The 27,661-nt window shown below is 40.8% G+C and overlaps 4 protein-coding genes across 4 annotated transcripts; 1 reads left to right on the top strand and 3 right to left on the bottom strand.

Annotated features, from left to right (window-relative positions):
- Positions 1 to 987: 987 nt before the first annotated feature.
- On the bottom strand, positions 988 to 3,716 carry cd164l2 (CD164 sialomucin-like 2). Its single transcript, XM_063900008.1, has 6 exons — positions 3,525 to 3,716; positions 3,007 to 3,093; positions 2,628 to 2,720; positions 2,498 to 2,539; positions 2,132 to 2,285; positions 988 to 1,895 (listed from the first exon to the last, which is right to left on the bottom strand). Exons 1-6 carry the CDS (start codon positions 3,601 to 3,603, stop codon positions 1,880 to 1,882), a joined length of 471 nt encoding a protein of 156 aa, XP_063756078.1. The 5' UTR covers positions 3,604 to 3,716; the 3' UTR covers positions 988 to 1,879.
- A 3,316-nt stretch (positions 3,717 to 7,032) lies between these two features.
- On the top strand, positions 7,033 to 10,114 carry gpr3 (G protein-coupled receptor 3). The gene is made up of 2 exons (XM_063899815.1): positions 7,033 to 7,254; positions 8,522 to 10,114. Exon 2 carries the CDS (start codon positions 8,548 to 8,550, stop codon positions 9,538 to 9,540), a length of 993 nt encoding a protein of 330 aa, XP_063755885.1. The 5' UTR covers positions 7,033 to 7,254; positions 8,522 to 8,547; the 3' UTR covers positions 9,541 to 10,114.
- A 491-nt stretch (positions 10,115 to 10,605) lies between these two features.
- Positions 10,606 to 19,979, bottom strand: wasf2 (WASP family member 2). The gene is made up of 9 exons (XM_063899542.1): positions 19,841 to 19,979; positions 17,911 to 18,074; positions 17,135 to 17,269; positions 16,786 to 16,939; positions 15,829 to 15,946; positions 15,174 to 15,295; positions 14,220 to 14,375; positions 13,285 to 13,787; positions 10,606 to 11,935 (listed from the first exon to the last, which is right to left on the bottom strand). The coding sequence occupies exons 2-9, from the start codon at positions 18,041 to 18,043 to the stop codon at positions 11,778 to 11,780; spliced, it is 1,479 nt and encodes a 492-aa protein (XP_063755612.1). The 5' UTR covers positions 18,044 to 18,074; positions 19,841 to 19,979; the 3' UTR covers positions 10,606 to 11,777.
- A 535-nt stretch (positions 19,980 to 20,514) lies between these two features.
- On the bottom strand, positions 20,515 to 27,055 carry LOC134875539 (probable methyltransferase-like protein 24). The gene is made up of 5 exons (XM_063900160.1): positions 26,119 to 27,055; positions 24,993 to 25,091; positions 23,172 to 23,308; positions 22,722 to 22,989; positions 20,515 to 21,847 (listed from the first exon to the last, which is right to left on the bottom strand). Exons 1-5 carry the CDS (start codon positions 26,443 to 26,445, stop codon positions 21,542 to 21,544), a joined length of 1,137 nt encoding a protein of 378 aa, XP_063756230.1. The 5' UTR covers positions 26,446 to 27,055; the 3' UTR covers positions 20,515 to 21,541.
- Between the last annotated feature and the right edge of the window lie 606 nt (positions 27,056 to 27,661).

Raw genomic sequence — 27,661 nt, 5'->3', positions numbered from 1 at the left:
GTGTGTGTGTGTGTGTGTGTGTGTGTGTGTGTGTGTGTGTGTGTGTGTGTGTGTGTGTGTGTGTGTGTGTGTGTGTGTGTGTGTGTGTGTGTGTGTGTGTGTGTGTGAGAGAGAAAGAGTCATATCAAACAGTCAAGCAAACACACTGTATCAACACACACAAACACGGATGTTTTACAAAATGGCAGGGTGGAGGTGGGATGTAACTTTTCTTCCTTGTATCTGTCCACACCTGCTAAACACACAAGGCCACTCACTGCTGCTGCACCTTCTCTGTTAGTACACACACAACTGGACACATATGCAAACAAGGATTTATGTTTGTTTTTTAAGGGAGTATAGCCTACAGCACTTGAAGCTTCAACTTCTATCTCAACTTTAATGTGGCAGTATGAGCGTTGTTTCTCTCATTAGAAATGAGTGTGTTGGGGGATGCATTCAGTGTGAATAAGACCAGTATTCTGTAACCTTTGTCAACACACTTGGATGGCAGCCATGTTCTGCCCAGTTGGAAAACTTTTTGTGTGGGCTTATTCAAGCCTGTGTGGGTCCTGGCACAGACAGAGACTGGTGTCTCCAACCGGCCGACCTGCTGCTCTCCTAAAGGCCTCCACCAGCAATCTGTCCCTGCTGCATGCTGGGAGTCCTACTGACACCCATATTTGTAAGGATTAATGGGTGATTCTTATTTGCTCATCCTTGGAACATGTCACATGCCCAGATCACAGCAGAATCTGTTCAGTTATTGCTGGAATAGTCCAATATTCACTTTAAACACACTTTACAAACACCCACTGTGAGTTTTTTCAAAGTCTTAATTTGAATCCAACAAAGCATACATGACATAAAGAAAAGGTTAATTATCATTAGTTTATTCAGGCTGCCAACATTTTCATTGTAATGGCATCACAAAAAAAATCAATCAGTTTGTATTGAACACAACCAGCTTGACTATAAGTAAACAGCATCACTTTAAATGTTGTTCAACTGCTATTAGAGGGATGAAGCTGATATACATATAATATAAACGTGAGCAGTCAAAACAGAAATCTCCTAAATTAAAATGTATAATTAAAAAAGACTCTGAGCTATTGACAAGTCAGAACAAAAACACACAAATCAGAGGAGAGGTGCTAATACCTTTTTGGTAGATAGAAGATTAAATGAATGCTGCCATTGCTTAGACTTGAGGGTAATCTTTTATATTGTCAAAGGTGCAGTCTAGGGACCTTCAAGAGTTCTTGACATGGCTCATAAGGGTACCCATTTAATTAATTCGACTCACTGCAAATAAATAAAATCAAAGATATAACATAAATAAATATGAAAAAGTTTGGTTTCAATAAAACCCTAAAGAGAGTTCTAACACACACATCCTCTGAAACGAAGGAGAAACAACATTCAGAGTCTCATTTTGGGTCTGTTTTCGCTTTCAAATGCCATTTATGACCTTGTCTGACCCACTGTCTGCATTGGGATTATATCATTCTTTCCCACCACTGCACTGCACTATTTATACAGTTAAACAGCTGGTTCATTGTCGTTTGTAAGAGGACAAACACTGAGAATTTATGGTGAGTTCGTCAATAAAGTATTTCTGTGAAAGCGCTGAGATTTGTCAGATCATATGAATACCAACAGCCAAAGTCTCTCTGGAATGTAAAGTCTGTACAATCACAGGGAACACATGCACATACACTCGTTACACGATATAGGATTTTGGGAAAAAATATCCTCCTTTAAACACACCCATCCCCTAGGGGGTTACACATGGGGACCAAACCAAAACTGACGGGCTCACAAAAAAAAAAAAACACTCGATGAGTCACTGCTCTGCTGTCCTCCGCCCTCGCCTGTTTGTCCTTCATACATCTTTTCTTCACTGCGGTTGCTCTCTGTGTGAAGATAAGCAGAAATGTAACTAGATAAAGGCTGTGAACAGAATCTAAATTCAATCTAGAGGGATGATAAATGTGAATCGTTGTACATCGGTTGGTGTTGATCACTATGCCCAGCAGAGGCTGCTGTTGCACCAACAGATACTCTAAACTCAGTAACACAATTTACACCACAGACTGATACAATCATGCTAAATTCTCTGTCCTCTTAACACCTATGTGGGCAAACTCACATGGGGTCATAGTTGCTCTGCTCTTTGGATTTGAGGAAGCGCATGGCGAAGAAGCCGCCTGCCTGCACACACAGCACCAGTATGATGCCTCCAATGAAACTGGACATGTCAAACTTGGCCTGGGAGAACTCTGAGTTGGTGTTACTTCCATCACCTAGAGGGAAACACAGGAAGTGTTTGATGGGTTGACAATACAATTACATGAAGGAAGGGTGAGGTGGGAAAAAGCGTTTTCTTTTTTTTCTGGTGCAATTGAGTGAGTGTCATTGGAGAGCATTTAACTCTGCTCTTATGGGAAGAATGAATGTCTGACGCAAGAGAGAGGAAATGGGGACGGGAGGGGAGGCTGGAGTCAATAAAATGTACCTGAGTCACTTTTACCTCCTCCTTCAGCTTTGATCTCCACAACTAGGAAATTAGACATACAAAAGAAATGAGCTTTAGTGAGATGACAGATAAATGCATTGTGTTGATTCAGAAGTGTATTGTTTTCTACCTGAGCACAGTTCAGACACTCTGGTCCAGCTACAGTTCCTGCCGTCGTCTGCCGAGTTGCCCTCATCAGTCACACACATGCCTGTATCATTACCTGAGATGGAGAGAACAAGTATTTTAATATGTGTGTGTCTGTGTGTGTGTGTTTCATGTGTCATATCGCATGTGTTCCTGGCACACTAAATAATTCAGTCATCTTGTACAAACCCGGGAAGCTTATGTTACAGCAGCTTTGATGATTGAATTACTATCAGAGGTCAGGGGTGTCTGTGTGTGTGTGTGTGTGTGTGTGTGTGTGTGTGTGTGTGTGTGTGTGTGTGTGTGTGTGTGTGTGTGTGTGTGTGTGTGTGTGTGTGTGTGTGTGTGTGTGCGTGTATTACCATCTGGACAAAGCCTCCAGACACAGCCTGTCAGGTTGAGCATGGAAAGACCAACACACAGGTCACATGACTCAGCTTGAGAACAATCTGTAGGAGGAACGAGAATGGCAGTCAATTGAAAGTGTCACTCAAACCGGTTAATTGGCCGATGTACAATTAGCTTCCCACAGACACATTACAACCGCATAATTGTTGAAAAACATCCCATTAGTCTGGATAGTGTCAGTGTGTGTACAACAATGGCTAGCAGTGCCCAGGAAAAGACAAGAGATTCTCAGTCACCTTTCTTATTGTTGGTTATTGTAAGCTTGTGAGAGTTATTGTAGAATAAGCTGTCATCACAGTTAATACAAAGACATGTTATCAGGGAATCTCTTGAAGGAGATCAAATGGAAAAAGGAGAACAAGTAAGGAGATGCCAAAAGTAGAAAAAAACATGCCAACAGGTTCCTGACAAAACAAAAATACATGCAGATGGTCTTAAATTAAGAAAATAATATAAATGGTTGGACCCATACCTGACTGTGAGTACACAAAGGGCACCACTGCTATAAGCAGGAGTGTGGAGCAGAGGACCTTCACCACCATATGCATCATGACAGCCACACAGCACCAACACCTGCAACGGAGAGCTGTAGACTTTTCGCTCAGGGAGGAATAAGTATCAACAAAAAGGCTTCGATAAAAATATATCTTCTGTAAGTCCTCAAAGTGGATCCAATCGTTGCAAAGGGAGATACAGCAGCTTGCTGGGATCGAGAGAGAAAGACATAGAGACCTGTGTAATATGAGCAGCACCCAAACTTGGTCACCTGGCAACCAACTGACCCACCTCAACCCTCCTGAAACACACACCGGGTTGGATGGATTGACACTTGTTGGCCTCCGCTGGCAGCGCACGCACACACACACACACGCACATGTGCGCGTGCGCACACACACCCACACACACCTGTCGCGGCATTTACAAATGTTTGATACTAAACAAGAAGGCAATAGTCTTCTTTGTACACTCAAAAGCCATAAGCATGGCAAGGGTTGTCAAGCAGCTTTACTTTAAGTGATTGCAAGCCAATTAAAGGTGACAATGAATGTTATAAGCTAGAACCATCAGGAATATATTTGACTATTTATTTCTTGTAAAGACTTAAATAAGTACATTTTAAAACAGGTATTCACAGAAACCATCCAGTTTAGACAGTTTATCAGGGTGCTCATTATAATCAGTGCTTGGTCAGTTGTCAATAATACTGTCTTGACTGAGTTGTTTCTAATTGTGATAGCTGTATTTATAGTGTGGTGTGAATGCATTTTGAAACCTGTGGCATGTGACACTTCCTGTAAAGAGTCTGTGCGTCAGTACATCTCACCAAATGTGTCACTAGTTTTGATGTGTGAAGTTTTACAGAATCACTTTTAAAGCAATCGTTCGTTGACTTGTATGACACAAACAAGGTTATGAACAAAGGCTCTAAATAATCACTGAAACACCTTTAACTATCTGTGTTTAGGAAATAGATTAGAGCAAATGTAAAATAAAAAACCATCACAATAAATCTGATCACAAATAAATGTCATATGTGGTTCATTTCAGAGTCAACTATCAGGACATAAATATATATCAGGTCTAAATATATAGAATCTGGACACAAGACAGAAGGTCTGGATGTATCCCTTTCTGGATTAGTGGTGTGGGGGAAAAAAGAGTAACACTTTACTTGAATGGGTGTTCATAAGACTGACATAACATTGTGATAACCATGACATAACACCTGTCATAAACATTAATGAATACTTATGACAGGTGTCGTTAAGTGTCATTCGGTAAGTTATGTCAGTTTTGATGCAAAGGTGATATTGTTTGAGATGTCTTGTTATGACAACTTGACATAAACCAAGACAACAAAACATAAACATGTCATAGCAGACCTAACAGTCAAACTTCAGAAAAACGTTTAGCTTGATATCTTAGCGCGACATCAAACCATCATACATGGATGTCTGCTGTATGGTTTTGTTGTCTTGGTTTATGTCAAGTTGTCATAACAAGGACATCTCAAACAAGGTCACCATTTTTGCTACAAAACTGACATAACTTGACGAATGACACTTAACGACAACTGTCATAAGTATTCATTAATGTTTAAGACAGGTGTCATGTCATGGTTAGGACAATGTTATGTCAGTGTTATGAACACCCATTCAAGTAAAGTGTTACCAAAAAAAGACATGAAAAAATTATTCACCCCCCTGTATACGTACACGTGCACCAGCAAAAAAAAACGTGCAAGTGCTCCGACATGCAAACCGTTGTTTTGTGATAAAGTAAACTGAGTCATCGCCCCGGGCTGCAAATCCTCAAAATCTGATGCATTGAGCACCGAATCACGGCAGCCAATTCCTTCGTCATCATCATCACCGCCTCCATACACATGGCTCATGTAGTCTCTTCAAAGATGTCATATGCTCTTTCTTACACATTGTCTGAGTACATCTGTCCATCTCTACGGGCTGGCTGTTGATGAGCTAAAAAATAAACACGAAAGGATATTCTGCAGACCTGCCGAACACGATCTCATTCAACAGTGATGCTTCCACTGCTGGAAATAAGTCGCTGCACCAGCGGAAAAACTCTTGCATAATGCTATAATTTACAGCCAACGACACCGACGACCTATACAAGAGATCCACAGCTGATATATGACCAAATAACGGGCAATTATGCGAGGACATAAAATCAGTCCAATGTATATTGTTGTAAAATCCGTCCAATGTATATTGTTTAGAAAGAAGAAAGCTCTCACAAATAGTATTATAATGTTCCCTGGTTTATTGTGTGTTGTTAATAAATCTTTAAAAAATGTATTACATAATGTTTTGTGTAAGCACGTGGATAGAAAAGTAGGTCTTGCTCATAATTTGCCGATGTATTTTTGGTAGTGACAACTATTGCACTACATGACGTAGGGGAAGTGATTTGGCAGGAAGTGTTTCCTAATATGGTTCGAGAAGGACGAGATTCCCCTAGTAAGCGCATTGATATGCGCGACCACGCAGACAACCGTAAAGCCCATCCTGCAGCACCCACGTGCACTATCAACCCGGGGAAGCCTTAAGTTCCCTGCTGATAAAACACTGTGGGTAGACAGGGGGGTCTTTATATGTCAAGGTGGGAGAAAAAAGAGAACCTAACACAACAAGGACCATAAATGCCATTCCTGGTCCATCTTTACACATGTGTTCAGGCACAGAGAATATTTCAACAGTATTGAATCATATTATTATTATTATTATTATTATTATTATTTTCATAAATAATAAATAGTGTCAGAGGGGTGATTGTAAAAGTCCAATGTTGAAGATTCAGTTTGTACTATTGTTGTATTAAAATGAATGAATGATAATATAGAGTTTTGTTTCTGCCCATCCCTGAAAATAAACTCCAAATGCAGCAATACCATAAACACCACTGCTTTCACTAATAGTAATATTAGCATGTCAAAAACAGTGCAGCAAGGTTCTTGATATGGAAAAGGTTCATTTTAGTTCTAATTCGTTCATAGAGGTGGATAGTGTCCTTTAAAGTGTCAATTTCACACAGCCTATTGATGCTCTGCAAGACATCTCCCCATGACTCATCCTGAAGGTTTCAGCACCATGGACAGCGCCATGCTCTGAGCTCTGTCCCGATCCACCTCTCAGCCCTGCCCAACATAAAACAATACCGTCTCAACCATTCCCCAGGGCCTTATTGAGAAAATCCGTGTGTGTACTGGAGGGGAAGGAAAGGGGGGGGGGTCTATTGGTCATTATTTACAAGAATTGAGAGGAAGAGTGAACCGCAGTGGGAGGAGCAAGAGAGATGCCGCATTTTTCTGAATGAAATTACTCCCTATACAGCCCCCCTCCCCACTCTCCCTGCATCCTCAATGCCTGCACCTCATTGGTCGAGCCTCCCAGTCACTGACGTCAGACAGGCTCTCTTGTGGTGTAGTCCGCGCTCAAGAGAATCCATTCTGCCTCCCATAAGCGACCAGGAGAGATTGAAGAAAAAGAGATGCAAGAGAGTGAGTTTTGCAGAACTTTGATGAACACAGGAGCCCGGAGCAGGACTTTTCTCCTTTTTTAGACTGGCACCGAGCATCTCCGCGGAAAGCATCCCCACGTCTCCATCATCTGCCTTGGGTCTTATAAGAGAGCACGTTTTTTTAAAACCTTAGAAAATAATCAAGGAATCGCGTTAACAAGGTGAGAGACATTTCTTAAATGTATGTATACCTGTCTGTGTTATGCATGATCGTGTGTCGGGGACATCCTCTGTTGTGCAATGAACCTGCAAGTGTATTATACAACAGGGTCCTCCGCACCAGTACGTGGGATATACCTCCTCATTGCAAGAGGGAGGATGAGAGATTCCTGATTCCTTAAAATGTTTTTTTAAAAACTACTGCATCAGCAAAATATCTTCTTTAAATAGCATTAATAGCTTGAGGTATTTTATTTAAGTACACTTTGACATGTGGTAAGGAACAAGCAGATAAGAGCACAGGCATCGTAACCTTTTACATCTTAAAATAGACTAATGAACAGGCTTTCTCATTCATGAAGACTGCATGTAATCTGCCAAAGGTTTACACAATTAAGTTAAACATCATGTTTGGATGTTGCCAAAAAGGGAAACCCTCACAATTTAGCTCATTAACGTCACCTGTAAGTGAGTTTACAGATTCCATTTTTATCAGACACAAAGACATTTATATGCGAGATGGCTGAAAGCACCTGAAACGTGCGCAGGGTAAAAACCAAGGGTTGAAGCCAGTTAACACTCAGATTCAGAAAATATATTAATGACAGTTTAATCAATGACAGCATAATGGTGCATTCATGATTTGGTAACTCTATCAATCAAGCTTAATTAGGCCTATATATTTTACCAAACGATTGACTATCATTTGCGTGGCTTCCCTCACGACTATAGTGACGTCACTACATTTCAGGAGCTATCAGAATACATTTATACAACTATTTCAATATAAACAGAAAAAAACTAAGGGAGTCAATTATCTAACAAATTCACTTTTAGATGGCTCATTCTGAAAGGATTGGTGTTCTTTCGATGTTCATTTTTAAATTGCACAGTAGGCTAAAGGCTAGGTTTTTTGGTTTTGTAATATTTTAATAAATAATAATAATACATAATATTTTTACTGCCTCTATAGAATAAAATATACAATACTAACATAACATTACAAGTGATGGGAGCATGAAACCCTTAAATACATCTTAATTCACTATAGTGATAATCTATATTATAGATTAACCGCTAACAACAATATAACATCTTAAATTCTCCATCATTAAATCAAGTCCTCTTCTGCTCTAGCAGATGCCACATCCGGCCTGTAAAGGCAGAAAACCACAGCTTCTGGCCGAGGAAAGCCACTTTAATGGACAGATGGTCTTGCTAATGACCCATTAGAGCTAATGAAAACATTTTTCTGCTTTTTTCTCTCAGGTTGTTTGTGTGACTGCTGAGAAGCCATGATCCTGAACGCCTCTGACCTTGGCTGGGATGAGTCCTCAGGTTCAGACCCCTTCTTCCCTCTTGACAAACTTGAAAGCACACCTGAATATGAAGTCCCGCCCCTCACCGTGTGGGGCGTGGCCCTGTGTATATCAGGAACTCTCATTGCCACAGAAAATGCCATAGTTGTCACAACGATCCTGGCCACACCCTCTCTTCGAGCCCCTGTTTTCCTTCTGTTAGCCAGCCTCGGATTGGCTGATCTCCTGGCAGGCATTGCTCTGATCTTGCACTTCCTCTTCCTTTTCTGCGTGGAGCCCAGTGATTGGTCAGAATTGGTGACCTCAGGACTGCTAGTAACATCACTGACTGCCTCCTTATGTAGCCTGATGGGTGTTGCTTTGGACCGATACCTGTCTTTAAGCAACGCCCTCACCTATGGCTCTAGCCAATCACGTCACAGGGCCGCCATCCTGCTGCTGCTTGTCTGGTTGGGAGCGTGCATCATTGGGGCCGGGCCTGCTATGGGATGGCACTGCCTGGGTATGCCAAACTCCTGTTCTGTAGCACGACCTCTGACCCGGACTTACCTGTCGCTGCTGTGCGGTGGCTTTCTGGTGGTCGTCATGATAACCCTACAATTGTACGCTGGGATCTGCCGTGTGGCGAGGCGACATGCCCACGCCATAGCCACCCAGAGGCACTTCCTTCCTGCCAACCACTCATATGCAAGCAAACACAGCAGTGGGAGGGGCTTCTCTCGTCTGATCCTGGTGCTCAGTGTGTTTGTGGGCTGCTGGATGCCTTTCTCCCTCTGGGGGCTGCTGGGGGATGCGTCCAGCCCTCCTCTGTACACCTATGCCACCTTGGTGCCGGCGGCGGGCAGCTCACTGCTGAACCCGATCCTCTACAGTCTGAGAAACAAAGACATTCGCAAGGTGCTGCTCCAGGCCTGCTGCCCGCACAGATACACACAAAACACACAAACAAACTACCCTGCCGATGTGTAGACTGCCAAACCTCACCATGGGACTCAAAGGACCCCACAATCTATGCCAGACATATCACTGTTTGTGTGCCAAGATAGCTGCATTGACCATCATCCAGAATATGGAGAGACACACACACACACACACACACACACACACACACACACACACACACACTTTCTCAGAGAGATAAAGTTCCTCCTCTGCAAATCAGAATGTTCTGTCCTGCTGGCAGACATTTTTGGACTACAGACTAAACGTACTGTGTTGTTTGTACTTTGTGCCTCATCCTCAGTCAATTGTAGCTCCACTGAAATAATCACAGGGATGCTAAATATAGTATACCCCCACTCATAGAAAGTGGATTCAATCACCATTGGCCCTTTATGGCGGGAGGAATGGATGGGTTTTAAATGTAAACCTGTTACAGTGACATGTGAGCAAAAGCCAAATTGTATTTACTTGAATGTCTAGAAAACAAAATGTTCTAGATCTTCGAGATTCTATTTTGCACATGCTGTCAAAGGCACTTTGAAAAGGTACTGACTATATGTTCGTGTTGCACAGCCTTTTTGAAATGAATGAATATTTTATACCGATGAATAATAAATATGCTTTTTTTTGTACTTGTGATGTCAGCACTTTTCTTTTACCGCTGCCGAGGCTTTTAGAGTTTGTCTCTATCTCTCAGCCTTTAACTCAATAAGGTGCAGCCAGCTGCTCTCTATTCCTGTATCTTAAATTATTTGGTGGCTGAAGAAATCTTCAAAGTCATTACCATCACCCTGCATCAACTGCAGCCTTTAAACAAACCTACGAAGCAGCCTTCGTATGAGGATGAAGTGATTACGCAAGAGGTTTTTCTCTCCTCCTACTCCTTTTCTGAAGTTTAATCCAATTGATTCATTTTCTCACTCCCTACAGTCAGCACTGAGCACAAAAGGTGTCCACTGCTGATATGAAGACGATGAGTCATAGATAAAGCATGAGGAGTTTCATACCAAGGCTTGACATTTTTGGAAATGTGTTATTCACATCAAAGCATACACAGTAGTCATTCTCGCAGGAAAGAAAAACTAAACACAGTTCTGTAATTCACTATCTTTATTGAAATAACTATTATCATTTGGAAATTCAAGGCAGGAGAAGCTTTGGCAAATCATGCTGTGTGATTGTGTTTAATCACAGGCAAATTTAAAATAAAAGGCACTTTGGACACATGTTGTCCACACTAAACATCAGTCTGTTCTACATTTGACTCAATACAGACAGCTGATAATATAAATGGAAGAAGCTGATCAGTGACCAGTGTGGGTAACAAAATAAACCTGCACTGACACTGAGATGCAGTATAAAAAAAAGGCACTTATAAGAAAAACACAGTGATTAAAACATCAGAGTTGATCCCCGAAAAGTCAGAAAAGAATAAACCGCAGTAAGAAAGAGGCGACAAAGCTGAAACAGGGTACAGAATGAATCACGTGTGTGTAAAATGTCTGCATATGTTCAGCGGGATAATCTCATCAAACACCCCAGGTGTCGGCCATGAGCCACTGCTTCCCACATCGCACTGAATAATTAATCTATGAATCTGTTAATAAACTTTAACTGTGTCACATCCGCACGTGAATTGTTCCCATGACAACTAAGAAGTCTGAATAAAAATAGTGAGGAAAGGAAATGTGACCAAAAAAGGGGGATATAAAAGGATTGCATCAATTATCTTTAGCTCATATGATTCAATATGGTATATAAATTTTACATCAATATTATATAACAGACGAGTGAGCGAATGTTTTGTACATACAAATACTGTGTGTGGAAGACGTTGCGTGTACTACCTCTGTTATCCCTTGCCGTAATACACTAAAGCGGATCAAATCGGACGTTTTGCCCTAAGCAAAGGGCTCATAATAGGAGAAAGACAGAGGTGATGTGTCTACGCACACTCAGCAGAGAGTCGTGAGCCTCGTCACACAACACTCTCGCATTAACAACAGCGCTGTGGCACAGAAAGCAAAACCAGGCCCGCACACACTTTTCTTTGGACTTTTGCACATCTGATAGGAATAATTTTGGATAAATAGAAATACATGTTAAGGAATGTGATTTGTAATAGGTCACTTACATACTGAAAATCTGACAGACACAGAACATGGTCCTTTGCTTCTCTGAATGTAATTTGAACGTAAATACAAAGAATTTGTTTTAAGGCTGGAGAAAGTGAAGTGTAAAGTGAAGGGGAAAAGAGAGGATGATCAGTCTGACCAATTGTCATCGTCAAACTCTGAGGAGTCATCCTCGCTGTCGCTGCACTCAACAGCGATACGACGGGACAGGATGGCCGCCACATCGTTGTTAGAGTGATCTCTCTTCTCCTGCTCACGCTGCGCCTCCGTCTTACGCAGGTTGAAACCTAAAGAGGGAGTAAGTGAGGACAGTGAGTGTGAAAGCCTGACAAAAGCAGAAGGGCGATCTCTTGATGTTCCTATTTTTATCCTTGAATAATGAATAACGTGTGCTACTGTGAGGATTAATTTGCTGTCTTAAACAAAAGGTGTCTTTCATACCCAAGAGGTGGCAGTTGTAAGTAGTTCCCTTATATGGAGATAAAAGTGGAACCAGCAACAGAGAGACAATTATCATTTTTAAATGTATGTAAGGTTTTAATTCACTAGAAGGGCTTTTGAGTTTTTACAAGTGGGTCTGTTTGTACATCATGTACGTCCAAAAGTCACTTTACATGGTACATAAAAGAAGGACAACAAATAAATGAAGTAAAAGTCCCATAAAAATCTAGCAATGTAACAATAATTGCACATTAAATGCCAGTTTGAAGAGGTGAGTTTTTATGAGTTTCTTGAAGGTAAGGAGTGAACTAGGACACATTGAATAGTTTTTAGCAAATCTGAACATTAAGTACATTTGGGTTGTCACACACACACACTTGTGTGTTGATTTTGTCAATTTGGAAATACAGTTTTCTGAATAAAATAATGGAAAACATTTCTTTGGCGCGTTTTTTATCCGATTAATCGGAGAAATAATCGACAGATTAATCAATTATCAAGAAAATCGTTAGTTGCAGCCCTATTCAAGTCTTAGTTTCCTACCACATTTAGCATAGACTACACTAAACCATCTTTGTCCAAAGCAAATGAGCTAATGCCATCCCACAGTCCTCCAAGTATTAAAAAACATTTAAAGCATCGACCAATTTCGGCTGCCAATAACATCTGCCATCACTGTTTAATCATACACTTTGAATACATAGAAACATGCCTCTTTGTAGGTGTGATTTTCTTTTGGACAGGAATCCTCACTTGAATTGAACATCATTGAACTTGCAACTTGACTTCTATGTGTAGCAAATAAAGTTGCTCAAAACATTTGATTTAAATTTCCCTTCGATTCTCTTGGCACCACTGTAATCTTTTCCTCATGATTTTCGCATTCACACATTTCCTGGGACCTCAGACTGGTTTCTAAAAAAATCAGTCTGGATGTAAGAGGTTATGTTTTTGATTATGAAATTGTAGCCCCCAACTTCCCTATCCCTAATCACTTGACCTAGATATCGATTGAGACAGTCCATTTCAAAACTCCTTAAATGCGCTGTAAGGAGTTTCCAGAGATGGCAGAAACAAAGATACAAATTCTATGTTTAATAGCTATTGCTACACGTGAATAAATGCATCCATCCCAAGCTCCACAGCGGGCAGGACTTAAACAACCTAGGGCGGAACAAATTAATCTCAGTCTTACCTTGCCGGATGGCCTGCAGCAGGTCACTGCGAGCGCCACCTTCCGGCTCCTCTTTGGGAGCAGAGCTGGACTGCCCCCCACCACCAGAGGGAGGAGGGGGAGCTCCAGACTGGTTAAAGGATGAGGGAGGAGGCCCAGGGGGAGGAGGCCCAGGGGGAGGTGGAGGAGGAGGAGGAGGGGGAGGACCACCACTACCTGCAAGCATAGGTGGTGGAGGAGGAGGAGAAACAGCGGACATAAAAGGAGGAGGAGGGGGAGCAGGTGGGGAGGGATAGGCAGAGGAGGAGAGCGGAGGAGGGGAAGGTGGGGCATCGAAACCAGGAGGAGGTGGGGGAACCCCAAATCCAGAGGGTGGAGGAGGGGGAGGAGGTGCAGGGGGAGGGGAGAGGTTGGGGCGGGAGTTTGGAGGTGGAGAGGCCATGGGGGGAGCAGGAGGTGGGTGGCTTGGACTCAGCACGCTGACACGATTCTGGCTAGGTGCTCCGTACCCTCCGTCAGTATACCTGCAAGTGATGGAGAGGAAGTTAGAAAAAGGAAGAGTTTAAAAAATCTATCAAAAACTGAAACGTTGACTTTAACTAAATGTGTTATGTCAACAGATTTCACATAACTGTATCAGGTTAGTTGAAAGCAATACTATTAAGTTTAAATAACAAATATTAGGTTTGACTTAATATGATTGCTTTCAACTAACCTTATACAAATCTGTTGTCATGATACACTTAATTAAGAGTCAACGTTTCAGTGGTTCAGTGTCTCTGCAGCTGCTCTCTCAGCGGCTCATGCTCATTACGGCTTGAGGTAAACAAACAGTATGTTCATAATCTATCTAGAACCCTATAATTTGAGAGCTGAGTGCAGCTACACATGTATGCCCAGCACATGTTGGCAGGAGCGGGAGCGTGTGCGGGCTGCTTATGCAACGTTCTACTTGCCTCATGTCTGGAGGTGGAGGTGGAAGTTCATCAATGCCAGGTGGAGAGAGAGGGGAGCCGGGTTCATAGGCGTAAGAACCAGTGCTCTGCTCGAAGCCTTCAGAGTTGAAGCCGTCTCCAGATCCTATGCTGCCGTTCAGACCCTCAGAGGAATTCCTTGAAACAAATTGAAAACATCATTATAGTCCAAAAAAAGTATGTCATCTCGGTTTTCTGTTAAATAAATAATCAAAATAATATAAATAACAGTATGTACAGAGCAAATTGGGATATGGTCAAATTTGCTGCGACTATAATACAAATGCATTAAAATCAGTAGACATGATACTGACATTTGTTTGGTGTGATTTACCCAGCTTTTAAATAGCATAAAGTACATTATCAGCAGGAGGAGGTTGGCTCCTCCTTCAGATAAAGGGCTGACAGAAAATCTTTGGGTTTTTATCCTTATCAGGCCTGGCTTTAAGGTCAACAGCCTGAAAGATTAAGGTTAAGGTTACTAACTAACTCAGTCAAGATTAACCGGCTAACGATTTTAATATTCAAAAAAAGCTCTACGAAAGAAATGAACTTATTATTGCTCTAATTGTTATTTCCCTTTTCATATATTTTTATAAAAACAATACACAAAAGAAACCCTACCCTATGGCCCGCTGACTCATGCATTTGTTTACTGCAATTTGCCATTGAGAGCCGATTCCCTGAGAACATTTCCAGACAGGACATGCCAGCCTTATCACTGTGTACAGATTGGTTGATAAGACGGGGGGCTTGTTGAATTTAGTTAGTGCCCATTCTGTACTTTTACTATGTTGACTAGAAAAAGAAATACAAGTCATTATTTTTTTGAATTAAATGCTTTCAAAAAGCTACTTGCACTATGGACAACAAATAACACACTCCACAGAGAGAGAGAGAGAGAGCCACCTCCCTTCACACAATCTCTAAACTTACATCAAATCATTCTTCGGCTCCACAAACTCCTCCCCCATCTTGCGGCGTTCCCATTCGTCCTTCCTGGTCTTGATCTTTCTCGGATTGAGCGTCCGTTGGTTCAGGTGGTCTTTCTTCTCCTTCTGCTCAGAAAGAAAACGAGTCATGATGGGTTAAATCCAACAGCTTTCATTTCATGCGACCAATAATGTCCACATGTTCCAACCTCAATGAGGGCTGCAGGAATAAGTTATGTAAGGGTGTTGCACTTCCTGTAACCTTTTCTTAAAGTCCACATTGTTTGAGTTACATGCCAGAAATGAGATGTTTTTTTTGTTTTGTTCCAAGACATAAAACATGTCAGTAGATATGCCCACTCAAAAAGTGTGAAGCTTGAAGGTCTCTCAAATAAGGGGTGGCTAACAAGTGGCTAAATGAGACTGACAAAGGAGGGAATCAATAGTTCGTAGCCTGAACATCCCTTAATTACTGCTGGTGATTGCATTAATGCTTCAAAGATCTTGAAAGTGGTGTTTAAATAGAAGATTTGCATGTGTGGAGGGATCAAGAGAGATTCTAACTTCCGGGTCGGCCGACAAAAGAACATCATCCCTGCAGCACTCCGTGGCATTGGAGTTACTGGTGTCGTGTTTATGAACACGTTAATGTGTCTCACTCTGTGCTTGCGTCTCTCCTTCATGATGTCCTTGGTGTCCTGCAGCATCTTCTCCTTCCATAGGTCAAAGAAGTAGGAGGGATCAGTGTAAAACTTCAGGGCCTCCTTCCCATCGTCCCTGTAGATAACCATATGCAAACATTAGAACTAAACTTGGGTCTTAGTTTCACTTTACGTTATCTTGCTTCCACACACATAACACCACAAGTGTACGCTGACAGATAGTTATCGTTCTTATGGGTTGATATATGTATAGACCATTACACTTCCCCTTTTTAGCTGAAAAAGAAAAACTACATTTTCTTTTCTCCCACATAACTAGTATGCACAAGAGTTTAAACAATGACTAATTAACCGTACCTCAGAGGACACGTCAGGCCTCATGCACAAATAACACAGCTGGGTTCTGACGTATGGTTATTTTAAGTTGAAGAAAATTAATATTATGCACATGACGTAGGAGCAAAGCTATTAAAACGTGTAAATATAGAAAAGCGTGTACTCCCCACAGAATTTCATTAGTGCTGCTTTAATTCTCTATACTCAGTATCCTTTCAAGCAGGGATATTTATATTTAATGTAACACGTATATTCTTTTTGCTATTAACTATATCTGAGTTTAGGGTTTCATTATGTTTGATTGTTGCACGTTACATGAATTGTCCACAAAGCTAATTAACTAAGACAAATGTCCCTTTAACATGATCAGACACTTATAAATAATAAAAAGCATTAAAATCTCAAGCATTAATAAAGACCCATTGCGATCTTCCGACTCCTTCATGCATATGCATTAGAGAGACGAGAATAAATAGTGTCAAGTCATGACAAACATGTAGCATGCAAATGTGTTGCATTGTGTGCACATGTGCATGCATGTGTTCTTAATATCTCATGCATGCTTCAGTGAATGAAAAGGAGCCATGGAGGTGAGCCTGTGTTTCTGCTGAGCCTCACCGGTATTGGCTGAGGTAGTTGAGAGGTGGCGGCGGATTACAGGTCTCGTAGGTGTCCTGAACAGGCATCGGCAGAGACGGCCTGGTGAACAGCTGCTGGTCCTGGGTCAGACTGCTGCGGAAGGCCTTGCGGGTAGTGATGGCCTGCAGAGACACTGAGAGAGAAACAGACGAGGAAATAGAGAGTTAATCATATTTATTTTTGATCAAGGGTACGAAGGTTGTGCGACATGTAAAACTGGTTTTAAAACGATAATGTTAATTCAACCATATTCTAAATAAAGAACTAGTCTGACAGTATCACACAGGAGGTAGTAACAGTAGCAACATTAACATGTGGGAGTATTTACCCTCCTCTTCTTTGGGGTCCAGCTGGGTGACCTTAACCTGCAGACGGTCCACTCTTTCTCCCAGTGTATTGACTCTGATTGCAAAGGCTCCAGCCTGGACAAACAGCTCCCCGAACACATCCTCAGCATATTTACCTATACACGGAAACCACTTCATTATAGGAATACTTCACATTGAAAAATACTCATGTATACCAAATACTCAGCCGATGTAACCTTGAATTCTTGAAGAACGTTTTTTTTATCTTATGTGCTTCTGCGTAAACAGTATAAGCTCAGACGAGTCTCACACCTGCGTAAGCCTGAGGCAGTATATGAAGAAGAGTTTCAAGACAAAAATGCATGTGTTTTGGGATGAAGAGTAAAAAGGAATGGGATAGTTAGTGTTGGATGACACTGCACAAGTTCTGTGAGAGTTTGAAAACAGATATTTGGATAATGTTTTACTGTTGTTATGCACAACACCCATTTACTTTTATTAATTCAATACCTTTTTTACATCTTTTTATTCTTCTAACCATGGAGGCCTGCAAGAAAACATTCTTTCTTTTCCAGAATTCAAGCTAACAAGGAGGGAATAATTGATATATGACTAGTTTTTTTCATTTGAAGTATTTGTCTTAGGCATGCACCATCAATGCATATTCAAAACGACATTCAAATAAAACTTGCTTGAACACGTGCAAATAAACACATGTCCTACACATTTGGAACATGTGGAAATTATCATATTTTAATCACATAAAGACACCCAACCCCACACAGCAGACACTCACTGAGGCTGCCGAGCTGGCGGATGATGTTGGCCAAGCTGATATTGGTGACACATTCCAGCTCACTGCGGATGTTGACAGGGATGGTTTGGCGACACACATGCCGTGGCTCTATATTCCTCGTTACCAGAGGCATGGTGGGGTGTAGTGGGTAATGGGGCCCAACCCTGGTGGAGAAGAGGAGGTAGGTCATTTGAAGGAAAGACACACAAACATAAAAGTGACTTAAAGACAGCACCAATACATATCATCATGTATAACGGGCAGTTTTGATACCAAGTCTTGAGCTTAAATATTTTAGAGCTTGTTTAAACTACAAGGAAATATTTAATACATTTTGATTTTTGGACTTATAAGTTTAAGCAAATCGCAAACATGACAGATCCCAGCAACTAAAACGCAAGGATTTGCTGTTTTTATTTTATTTTATCCCCTAAGTTTTGGGTTTGGAACTGTTGGTTGGATAAAACATGATTTATGATAATAAATTACTCATAATCAAAATAATTGTTATTTCGATCCCCAAATGAGTCACTCGTGACCAAGACACACATGTATAAATAAAGTCAGAGCCAGACAAAGTTAAAGCAGAAGCAAAACTAAGTCCCGGAAAACATCCAGCTGACACTTCGTTTTTATGTAACAGCCCGGAAAAGTCAACATACATAGAAAGAAAATTGGTGCAGATGATCATATCGGTATGATTCCGGCACCATTAGGCTTATAGCAGTGTCAATGTTCATAATTATATCGTACAAATCACAGTCAGTGTGACAAAGTATACTCCCCACACAAAGCAGTAACTCTACAGCACCATATGGTATCTGTTCAGAAAATGAGAACTCCCATAGGTGCTCAGAAATATGCAGACTGCAGACTCTGCAGGCAGAATTTAGCTTACTCTAAGTACACCCTGCAGTGCTTCCTATTCCCCTAATTACAAGTTTTTAATGTTAATGCTGGGGCTTCAGAGAGCAGTGAGGTCATGATACAAATGGCCAGTGGTGGAATAAGTCTTCAGATGTAAAAGTACCTATGAATTATTGTCAAAATACTTAATACGTGAAGGTTAGTAAGTAAAAGTACAAAAGTATTATCAGCTAAATATATTTAAAGTATAAAAAGTAACAGTAACCATTGTGCAGAAAAAATGCCTTTACGTGTGTATATACTTAGATTTAAATATGTGACATTTCTAGATAATATTGTTGCATCAAGTAGTTACTGTTCTACTAACTGGCTTTTCGTAAAAGAAATGTAATAACTTTACTCTTTTTTGACATAAAGAGTAAATCCAATAGTTTAATTTTTAGAGATGCATTTAGTTCAAAGTAGCTAAAGCAGTTTAATAAATATATTGGAGACATCATTTCCCTTTTACATGTAGTGTAGTTGGAGTGTATTAGATGCTACCTCAAAATGATACAGAACTTGAGTAAATGTGGTTACTTCCCACCTCTGAAAATGGCATTACTAGGTGTATTCAAATATGCACTTTGCTTTTGGTTGACAGTTCTTTTGTTATGCGTGTTTTCAACCCGAGAATGCTTTGATTGTAGGTCAGGTTAATGTAGTTATTCATGATAAAGTGGAACTTGTAACAGCTGTACCCGCACAGACAGCCCCGCGCTGTGCGGTCAGTGTGTCAGGCACGTCCATTCTCTGTCAAACCGAAATTATAAATGTTTAATAGCTTGAATGAAAATAATGCACTTCATTGTGAAAAGCCCCTACAGGGAACACTTCAGGTGCAAACAGTTCACTTTTACGCCCACAACATTAGCTAAAATTGGCTAAAATTCGGGATCTCGGCCTTGTCAGAGCAGGAAGTGACTTGTAGGCGCTCCTTATCTCGAAGAAACAGCCAAAAAAAAGGTATGTTCTAACCCTTCACTTTACGGAAACAATACAGGCCTTAATATACTTAACTTACCGTCAAATTTGGCAACTGTAGACTCTCTCTATTCAGTGTGGTTGTTATCCGTTCTCAAGATTTCCACAAGAAACGTTAAGCAGTACAGTACATGGGCGAGCTCCACAGATTCCTCAAGTCCCGGGATTCTGAACTTCTGATTAGTCGAACGACTGAGGACCTCAAAGCTGATTGGCTGCTGGACCTGTCACTTGTTTTCGCCGAGAACAGGATGTGGAAATTTTTACGCAAAATGCGCAACTCCACCCTGACTAGTGGCAAACATCTGTCCGTAATTTGCGCAACCAAGGGTGAGGCAGAAACACATTCCTACGTGCGCTTCAGCGAGCTGGAACGCGTCCGAGGAATGACTGGCATTAGCCATTATGCATAAGAGCTCATTGTGGAGAAAACCACTTATGAGGACAAATAATGATGTCCTGTGAGCCTTTCTTGTTTAGCGTTAAGTGCATCCTCCAGCACAACTTAAACTGGAAGTAGGCTACACAAGGTTTATGGGATGTAGTATAAGGCCAGCAAGTCTCCAGTAAAAGGTTAAACCATTTATGGGAACGTGTTGTAAATGATGTTGACATAACCTGTTTGTTTAAATGCTGCAATAAGTAATTATTGCCTTGTCTTGCGGCATGGTGCCTGAATATTGGACGTTATTGTTTTGGATTAAACAGTTAAGCAATTGTTGCAGCCAATTTTATTACATCATAACTGATTAATACACTTAAAATGCATTGGAAATACACACACTCCTATACCTAAAATCAGCTTACGTATCGCATAAATTACAATTATATTGGCATACTTGCATGTTCTATACTTCCATCTTTGTTTTCTTCTCTTATAAGATCTATTTTACACTTTATGACTTTCAGGATGATTAAGACATTTTGCGAGTGATGCAATGTATTTCGAGAGAAGCAAAGGTACAAATATTTATGTATTTATATTTATATGAGTGAAAGTTCTGTAAATTGTTTATGCCAGATCCCACAACTGCCAGCATAAAGTTAATGTGTGTAGAAAACAAAGCATTTGGAAATATAATCTGTTTTCTTCTGGAATACCAAACTGGTTACCAGAGATGATTTCCCAAGGACAGACACAGTAAGGATTGCTGGCTTTATTTTTTATTTTTCTGTGGTAGGTATAAATGCACATTTAAAACTTTGTTCGCTTCTGTGTATATTTTACAGACACTCTTTCTCACAATACAATTTAAGCTTATCTTCAATGTAAACAATTATTGCACATAAAAAGCATTTGAAGGCATACAAAGATGTACAGAAATACATTACATAAACTGCTGAATCTACATTATCTGCTGAATATACATTCAAAGTAAAGTCAAGTATAAAATGATTGCCTATTGCACAGGAAGTGGTACACTGACATAACATGATATTGATAACCTCGCTCATCTAAAAAGAAATAAATGACAATGTGTAGGTACCTCAATATTTGGTCAAATTAATATCTATTTTGTACAGAAACAACATTATTTCCATTGCGGGTGGAGTCACACAAAGCCAGATCTTTTCATCGCCACTAGAGGGAGATCACATCATGTTAAGAACTGTTATAGAAAACGTTCCTTGTCATAAGCGCATCACCCCAAACAGTTTTCAGACTGAACTTCTCCTTCTTCTTCGAGGCCATCCACAATGTCTGGTCATGTGTGTGCACCTGTGTTCATTCATGCGAGTGTCATCGCCTTGTGTTGGCCCAGCTCAGCGTGTAAGAGCTGTGAACATGTTCAACTGTCTCTTTGAGCACACTGCCACTCTCTCCTGCAGAACTGTGGACCAGCTGCAGTCCAGAAGCTTGGAGACCCTGTAGGATACTGAACCAATAGCGGAGCACTTCCTCATTTGTCCCGCCCACCTCAAACCCTGCCCATTGCAGGTGCACTGTGGCAACAATGTGATGGACACTCTGCAGAGTTTCTGATTCAATCCAGTTCTGGAAAACTCTCCACTCAGCACTCAGCAGGTCAGCATAAAGGAAGTGAACCTATAGAGAATACAGAGAAGAAAATAATCAAGTTTTCACAACACAAATCACTTCAAATACCGGGAATCTGTTATTATTGATATTGCAAATGGGTGAGTGTGTTGGAATACACAAGAATTGTACAAATCTTTTCCATATTCAATGTCATGTTACTGTATGCATTTTTAATCACAACAACTTATCATGATTTGTTCATGTTGTACAGTCTTTCTGCTTTCCAAAGCATTCCTGTTGCTTTGTAATCACAGATCACATATTTTAAAGCCACATTCAAACATAATAACATTTTAATAAATAGAAGTCATGCACATTTTCTTCTCATATAAAGACACATTATCTTTCCTAGCATTTGGACTGTCTATGTTGTGGATGTATAATCTTATGATTTCACACACATGACACCTATTGCACATCTGTTTGTCCTGGGAGAAGAACCCCTCCTCTGTTGCCCTCCACAAGGTTTATTCCCTCTTTTCCCCATTAACTGTGGGGTTTCTTTGGGAGTTGTTTCCTTGTCTGATGTGAGGATCTAAGCACAATTGTGAAATGTGTGATATTGGGCTCTATAAATAAACTTTGATTGATTGAGCTTTTTATTATGTAAATCCACAAATACTCAGACTGTGGGTACATAGTTCCCTCTTGTGGCTGCAGGAAGTAACTGGGCCAGCGTGTGATTCACTCACTTTAATTGTTGCCATGGCAGCGAGGGATGGCGCAGAGCCTTGTTGCTATGGGAACGTAGAAGTAAGAGAGCTTTCTGGGTATGTTGGGGTGAAATGATTATGAAGGTACCTACGTTCTCGGCACTGTTTCTCCACTTTTCCATGTGTCTGTAAGTGTGTGTGTGTGCGCGTGTGTGTGTGTGTCTTACTGTGTGATGTCCCAGTGCAGCCATGATGTCTGCCAGTGTTTGAGAAACACCTCCTCGGTTGCCTCTCGTCTTCTGCTTGCGCCTCTTTGGAGCTCGCCACTCCAGCCACATCTTGTGCCGGTGGACCACCCCTTTGTTTCCATGGCTACTGACCAAACTGTTGCCAAGGTGACCACCAGATGCATTGGAGTTGCTGGGATCAAAACTGTGTACTTCACATCCAAGCCCTGCCACAGTCTTTAAAAAGTCTGCATCTCCTCCATCCATACTGGAGAGACAAAGACAAATAAAGAGAGACAGTGAGCCAGCGGAGCAGAGGGTGGTTTGAAGATTATTGCATGCATGATTAAATATGCATTGTTTATTCCCACTGTGCAAGCGATATGAATGCATAAGTATCACAGCACATGCACTGACACATGGATATAGTGTAGAGACATATGGGCTCACCTAAAGGAGTATGCAACACACGGTGTATCTGCAGCTGGAAGGAGCCAGTCCTCAGCACACAGCAGCCAACGGGGGGGATCTGCAGGGGGCTGTGATGCTTTAGTCTCACCTGGAGACAACACTATGGGGCAGCTCAGCTGGAGATGACGGGACAAGAGAGGAGAGGGTCACATAAAAAGGACTGGACAAGGTTTTCAAAACAGTTCTTACCCATTATTAGTCCACAACTAAAAAGAGAGGATGTTAAGGAAGAAGTTGTGTGAATTCGAGTCTTGTGAAATGTATGAGAACATTCCAGACAGAGAGAGGTGTCAAGTATTAGCTAAAGCAAATTGTTTTCTGGTAAATGTTACCCTGAAATGTGAGATTCAGGTTGATGATAATCCTTATGTTAATCAAATCATTTTTTGTATTTTTTATCCCTTTTTTAAATTTCTTCTAGATTTATGAAACTTGAAAATACTTGATTTTCTTTTTGATGTGTTTTACTATGTTTATGTTACGCACCAATACACAACAGTAAATACTTTGCCATTCGACTTACTTGGAAGAACACCTGATTCTGATTTAACTTGCAATTATTGAATATTTACAGAACTAAATCAGCACAATATACTTGGGATTTAAATATTTCCCTGCAGTTCCCCAGCACTTATTGTTACCTAGGTCTTAAGTCGTGTATGGGAGTTTGCAGTGTGGAACCGAAAGTCTTCTCTGGCTTCAGATTTTGCAGATTTCTGCTGCCAGGATACTGACAGCGCCTGACTGATCATATTACTGCTGTGTTAACCTCCACGCTGGAAGTCTGCAGTCGTAGAAGTGAAGTGAAGGAGTTGAAAAAGTGAAGTTTGTATTGATTAAGCTTAAGGCTGGATGTAACTTCTGGTTACAGTCTCTGTAGATCCCCTTTGAGTAGTAGTGCAGCTGGAGACCTTCAGGGAGGGCCTGAAATATTTGACCAGTGGTTCCCAACGTGAGGTTCAAGACCCTGCCCCGACAAATTGGTCACAAAATAAGTCTGAGAGTTAAAAAAAAATGGTCACAAAGATTGCAACATTTCTTCTCTCTGATGTTTCGATAATATATTTTTTCTTCTTATGAAATACTGGAAAGTTTTTAACCTTTTCCAGCATATGCAAATTACTCTGTTATTAAAAAGACATTTTGGTTAAAGTGCTGACATCTCACTGTCATATACACCCTGTGATGAGGAGTCACAAACAGACATATTTAAAGGGTGACAATCCAAAACCATTGAAGGGCACTGTGGTTAACTATATACTGTATGTAAAAAGGATTAACAATCTAAGATTAAAAACAATCTGAATGACTCTTTATCAGTCTCAGTGATTATCTGCATAATATTACATTTTATTTCATTTATAATTATTTACTGGTTTACTGCTGTTTTTACTGTCAACTGTTGGTTTAAATTATTATCTCCTCAAAAATGTTAACTCACTTGTATTATTTATGTGGCTTTTTACATTTTGTTTACTTATCTCAGAGGTTTTAGTTTTACAATATCTATATTATGTTTTATACTTGCTGCAACTTCTATGATAAATTAGCTCCCACGTTGTGCAGCACACCTGCACCTGGATGTTCTATATAAATAGAGTTTTGCTTGCTTGCTTATTGTTTGGCAGTCTGTAAAGTATTGTGAAATGTTCACCAAGGTAAAATATGCCATGTACAGTGAGTACAAATTAGCTATTTTTTGAAAGGTTGTTAGGTAATGTAGAAACCTTTAAAGTGCATTTAGACCTTTCACACATTGACAGCACTGCAATGTTTTAGGTGATGTTCTGTGCAGCCTACCTGTGGCCTGGTGATGAATGTGATAACGCGATTGAGCTCTGCAGTGAAGGACAGCTCATCAGCTGCCCACGCCTGCAGCTCCAGCTTTCTGGGTCCCGTCTGGGAAAATTCACACATACATGGTATCAATATATTGATAGTACCGTGCAAGGAATACCAACAGATTCATGGGAATTTGGAAGCGTTCTGAATCATGAATACACATGACGTTAATGTGTGTGAGTGTGTCTTTGCTGCTGCCTGCACCCTCTGCCCCAGGTTTGAGTGCAGAGGAGGCAAGTCACAGCCTCTGACCTCAGACCTGCTGGTTACATATTTTCCTGAGGCAGTGTAACATACAAACACACTCACAAAAAGCCCCCCACCCAACTCAGACTGAACCCTTTGGTCACCATGGCAACCTCAGTGGGTTGGTGGGGGTGATGATTCACTATAATGAGTCAGAGAGTTTAGCCTTAGGCAGAAAAACAGACAGTGGGAGAAAAGAGAAAGAAAGAGAGAGGGGCGACGAGTGAAGGGAAAGAGTGTCAGGTAGATAGGACAGATACAGATGCAAACACACACACACACACACACACACACACACACACACACACACACACACACACACACACACACACACACACACACACACACACACACACACACACAACACAACATATGAAGGTTGGAACTTTATGCAACTAAAGGGGAACAGACAGAAAGAGAGAACAGCTGTCACCTCTGATCTGGGGTCAGTGCTGTCCTCAACCTTTGCCCTCACCTGTTTCACAGAGCTTCCTAAAGAGCTGGAGGGAAGCCTTTTTCATTTATCCCCTACTTACCTTCAGTTCACATTAAGTGCAATTACGTTTAAATAGTGTGAATTTAAAAAACACGGCAGTTGTTCGAGTAAATCTTCATCATTGATTATATTTCACATCATTTTACAAAAAGTAACTGAACAAAACAAATGTAGTGGAATAACAGCAGAGGATTTACCTTTGATTTGTAGTGGGGTAGAAGTACAAAGAAGCCAAACTTTTAGATACTCAAGTAAAGTTTAAAAGTGTACTTAAGTACAATACGTGTGTACATTTACATAGTTACTGTACAGCACTGAATAATCCTGATGTATCTCTCTTACCTGGCGTGAATGCATCTCGTTCTCATCCTCATACGCCTGTACCCCTTCCCTTCTCTCTACATCTTCCACCTCCATCTCCTCCTCCTGCATGCCCGGACGCCGGGACGGGGATCCCCGTTGACGTGGGTTCCTCTCCGGTTCAATGCTGATAACCGAGAAGGCGAACTCCTGCGGCTCCACCAACCCCTCCCCCGGGACTGCAGGCAACCGTGGCCCGACTACCATGAGTTGGAGTGCGAGGATAAAAGGAGGGATTATAACAAGAAGTATTCCCGAGCAGATGGGAGGACCACCGCAGCCCGAGCACCACCGCGCACAGGCCCGCATACCTCCTCCGTGGCGACACCGGGAAACATCTCCGGCTCGGTGCTCTGTGACTCAACTGTTTTTTTCCGGAGGGCAACCAAAGGAAAGTCCCTGCTGAGGACAACACCACTCCTCTTTCTTTCCTGCCAGACCTCCTTCTTCTTCTTTTACCCCCAGGGGAAAGTTGTGATGACGAAGCGCATTCCTCGGTCAACGGTGGCCTTATTGACACAGTGACTGCTTCATTTCAGGCCATAAATAACTCGGGCCTACAGTTTAAAATCAACTTTACTACGTCAAAACAGGTCAACAACGTTAAATGTTGCTAGGCAACAAGGTAAACGTGTTTTTCTGTGTTAAATTAAAGGGACTACAGTTCGGAGACAGTAGGCTAGTTGTCATGGTGTTTGATTGATAGTTTTCCGCATAAACATAATGGTTGCAAAAGTTGTTGCTAAGCGACGCATAACTTTCCCCAAAAATGATATCACTTCTATTTATTTTGGTTGTATTAATATAACTAGTATTTGAATAAGTTATGTTATTTATGAAATAAATCGTTTTCAGTTCAGTACTAGTTTTAGTCTATTTTTGCATGTTCAGGCTAGTTATCATTAAAATATCTTTACTGATACTTTTTGTTATTAAATTAACACTTTGTGGCTAATAAATAATTATCTTAACTATGTACTATCACTTCAGTAGGCTACTGTATTTACAGTAGCTACAGTTTTGAGATATTTGGAAATATTACTCAACTTATCCACATTTAACATAGGCTTCTAAACCTATGATACGTTTATAGAAAATATACCAAAGCAAATTCTTCGTATGTGTTAACCTACTTGGTAATAAAACTGATTCTGATAAAATAGGAAACATGGTTTTATAACAACAGAACATAACGTTTTTAACATTTGCTCCCTCTTTACCAGCTACATTAAACCGATACTTAAATGTTATTGATCAGTAATAAATAATAAGAATAAAACTGACATGGGTAATCCTGCTGTAAAACAAACCTTTACAGTGTTTATACATTTCTTTGATAATACTAGAAATATACTTAGCCTACTATTCTTTTATTGTCATTTCTACTTTAACTCAGAATACTCCTAGTGCAAATGGCAAATGTTGGCTATTGGACACATCAAAAAAACTATATTTAAATGCGATGCTAGTTTTTTGTTAGTGCAAAATAAAAATCTGAAAGAGCTGCATGCGCTTCCTCTCTGTC

This window comes from Eleginops maclovinus, chromosome 13, assembly GCF_036324505.1.
Source record: "Eleginops maclovinus isolate JMC-PN-2008 ecotype Puerto Natales chromosome 13, JC_Emac_rtc_rv5, whole genome shotgun sequence".
Classification (NCBI taxonomy): Eukaryota; Metazoa; Chordata; class Actinopteri; order Perciformes; family Eleginopidae; genus Eleginops; species Eleginops maclovinus.
Note: the sequence above shows the minus strand (reverse complement) of the source record. Positions and strands in the feature narration are given on the sequence as shown.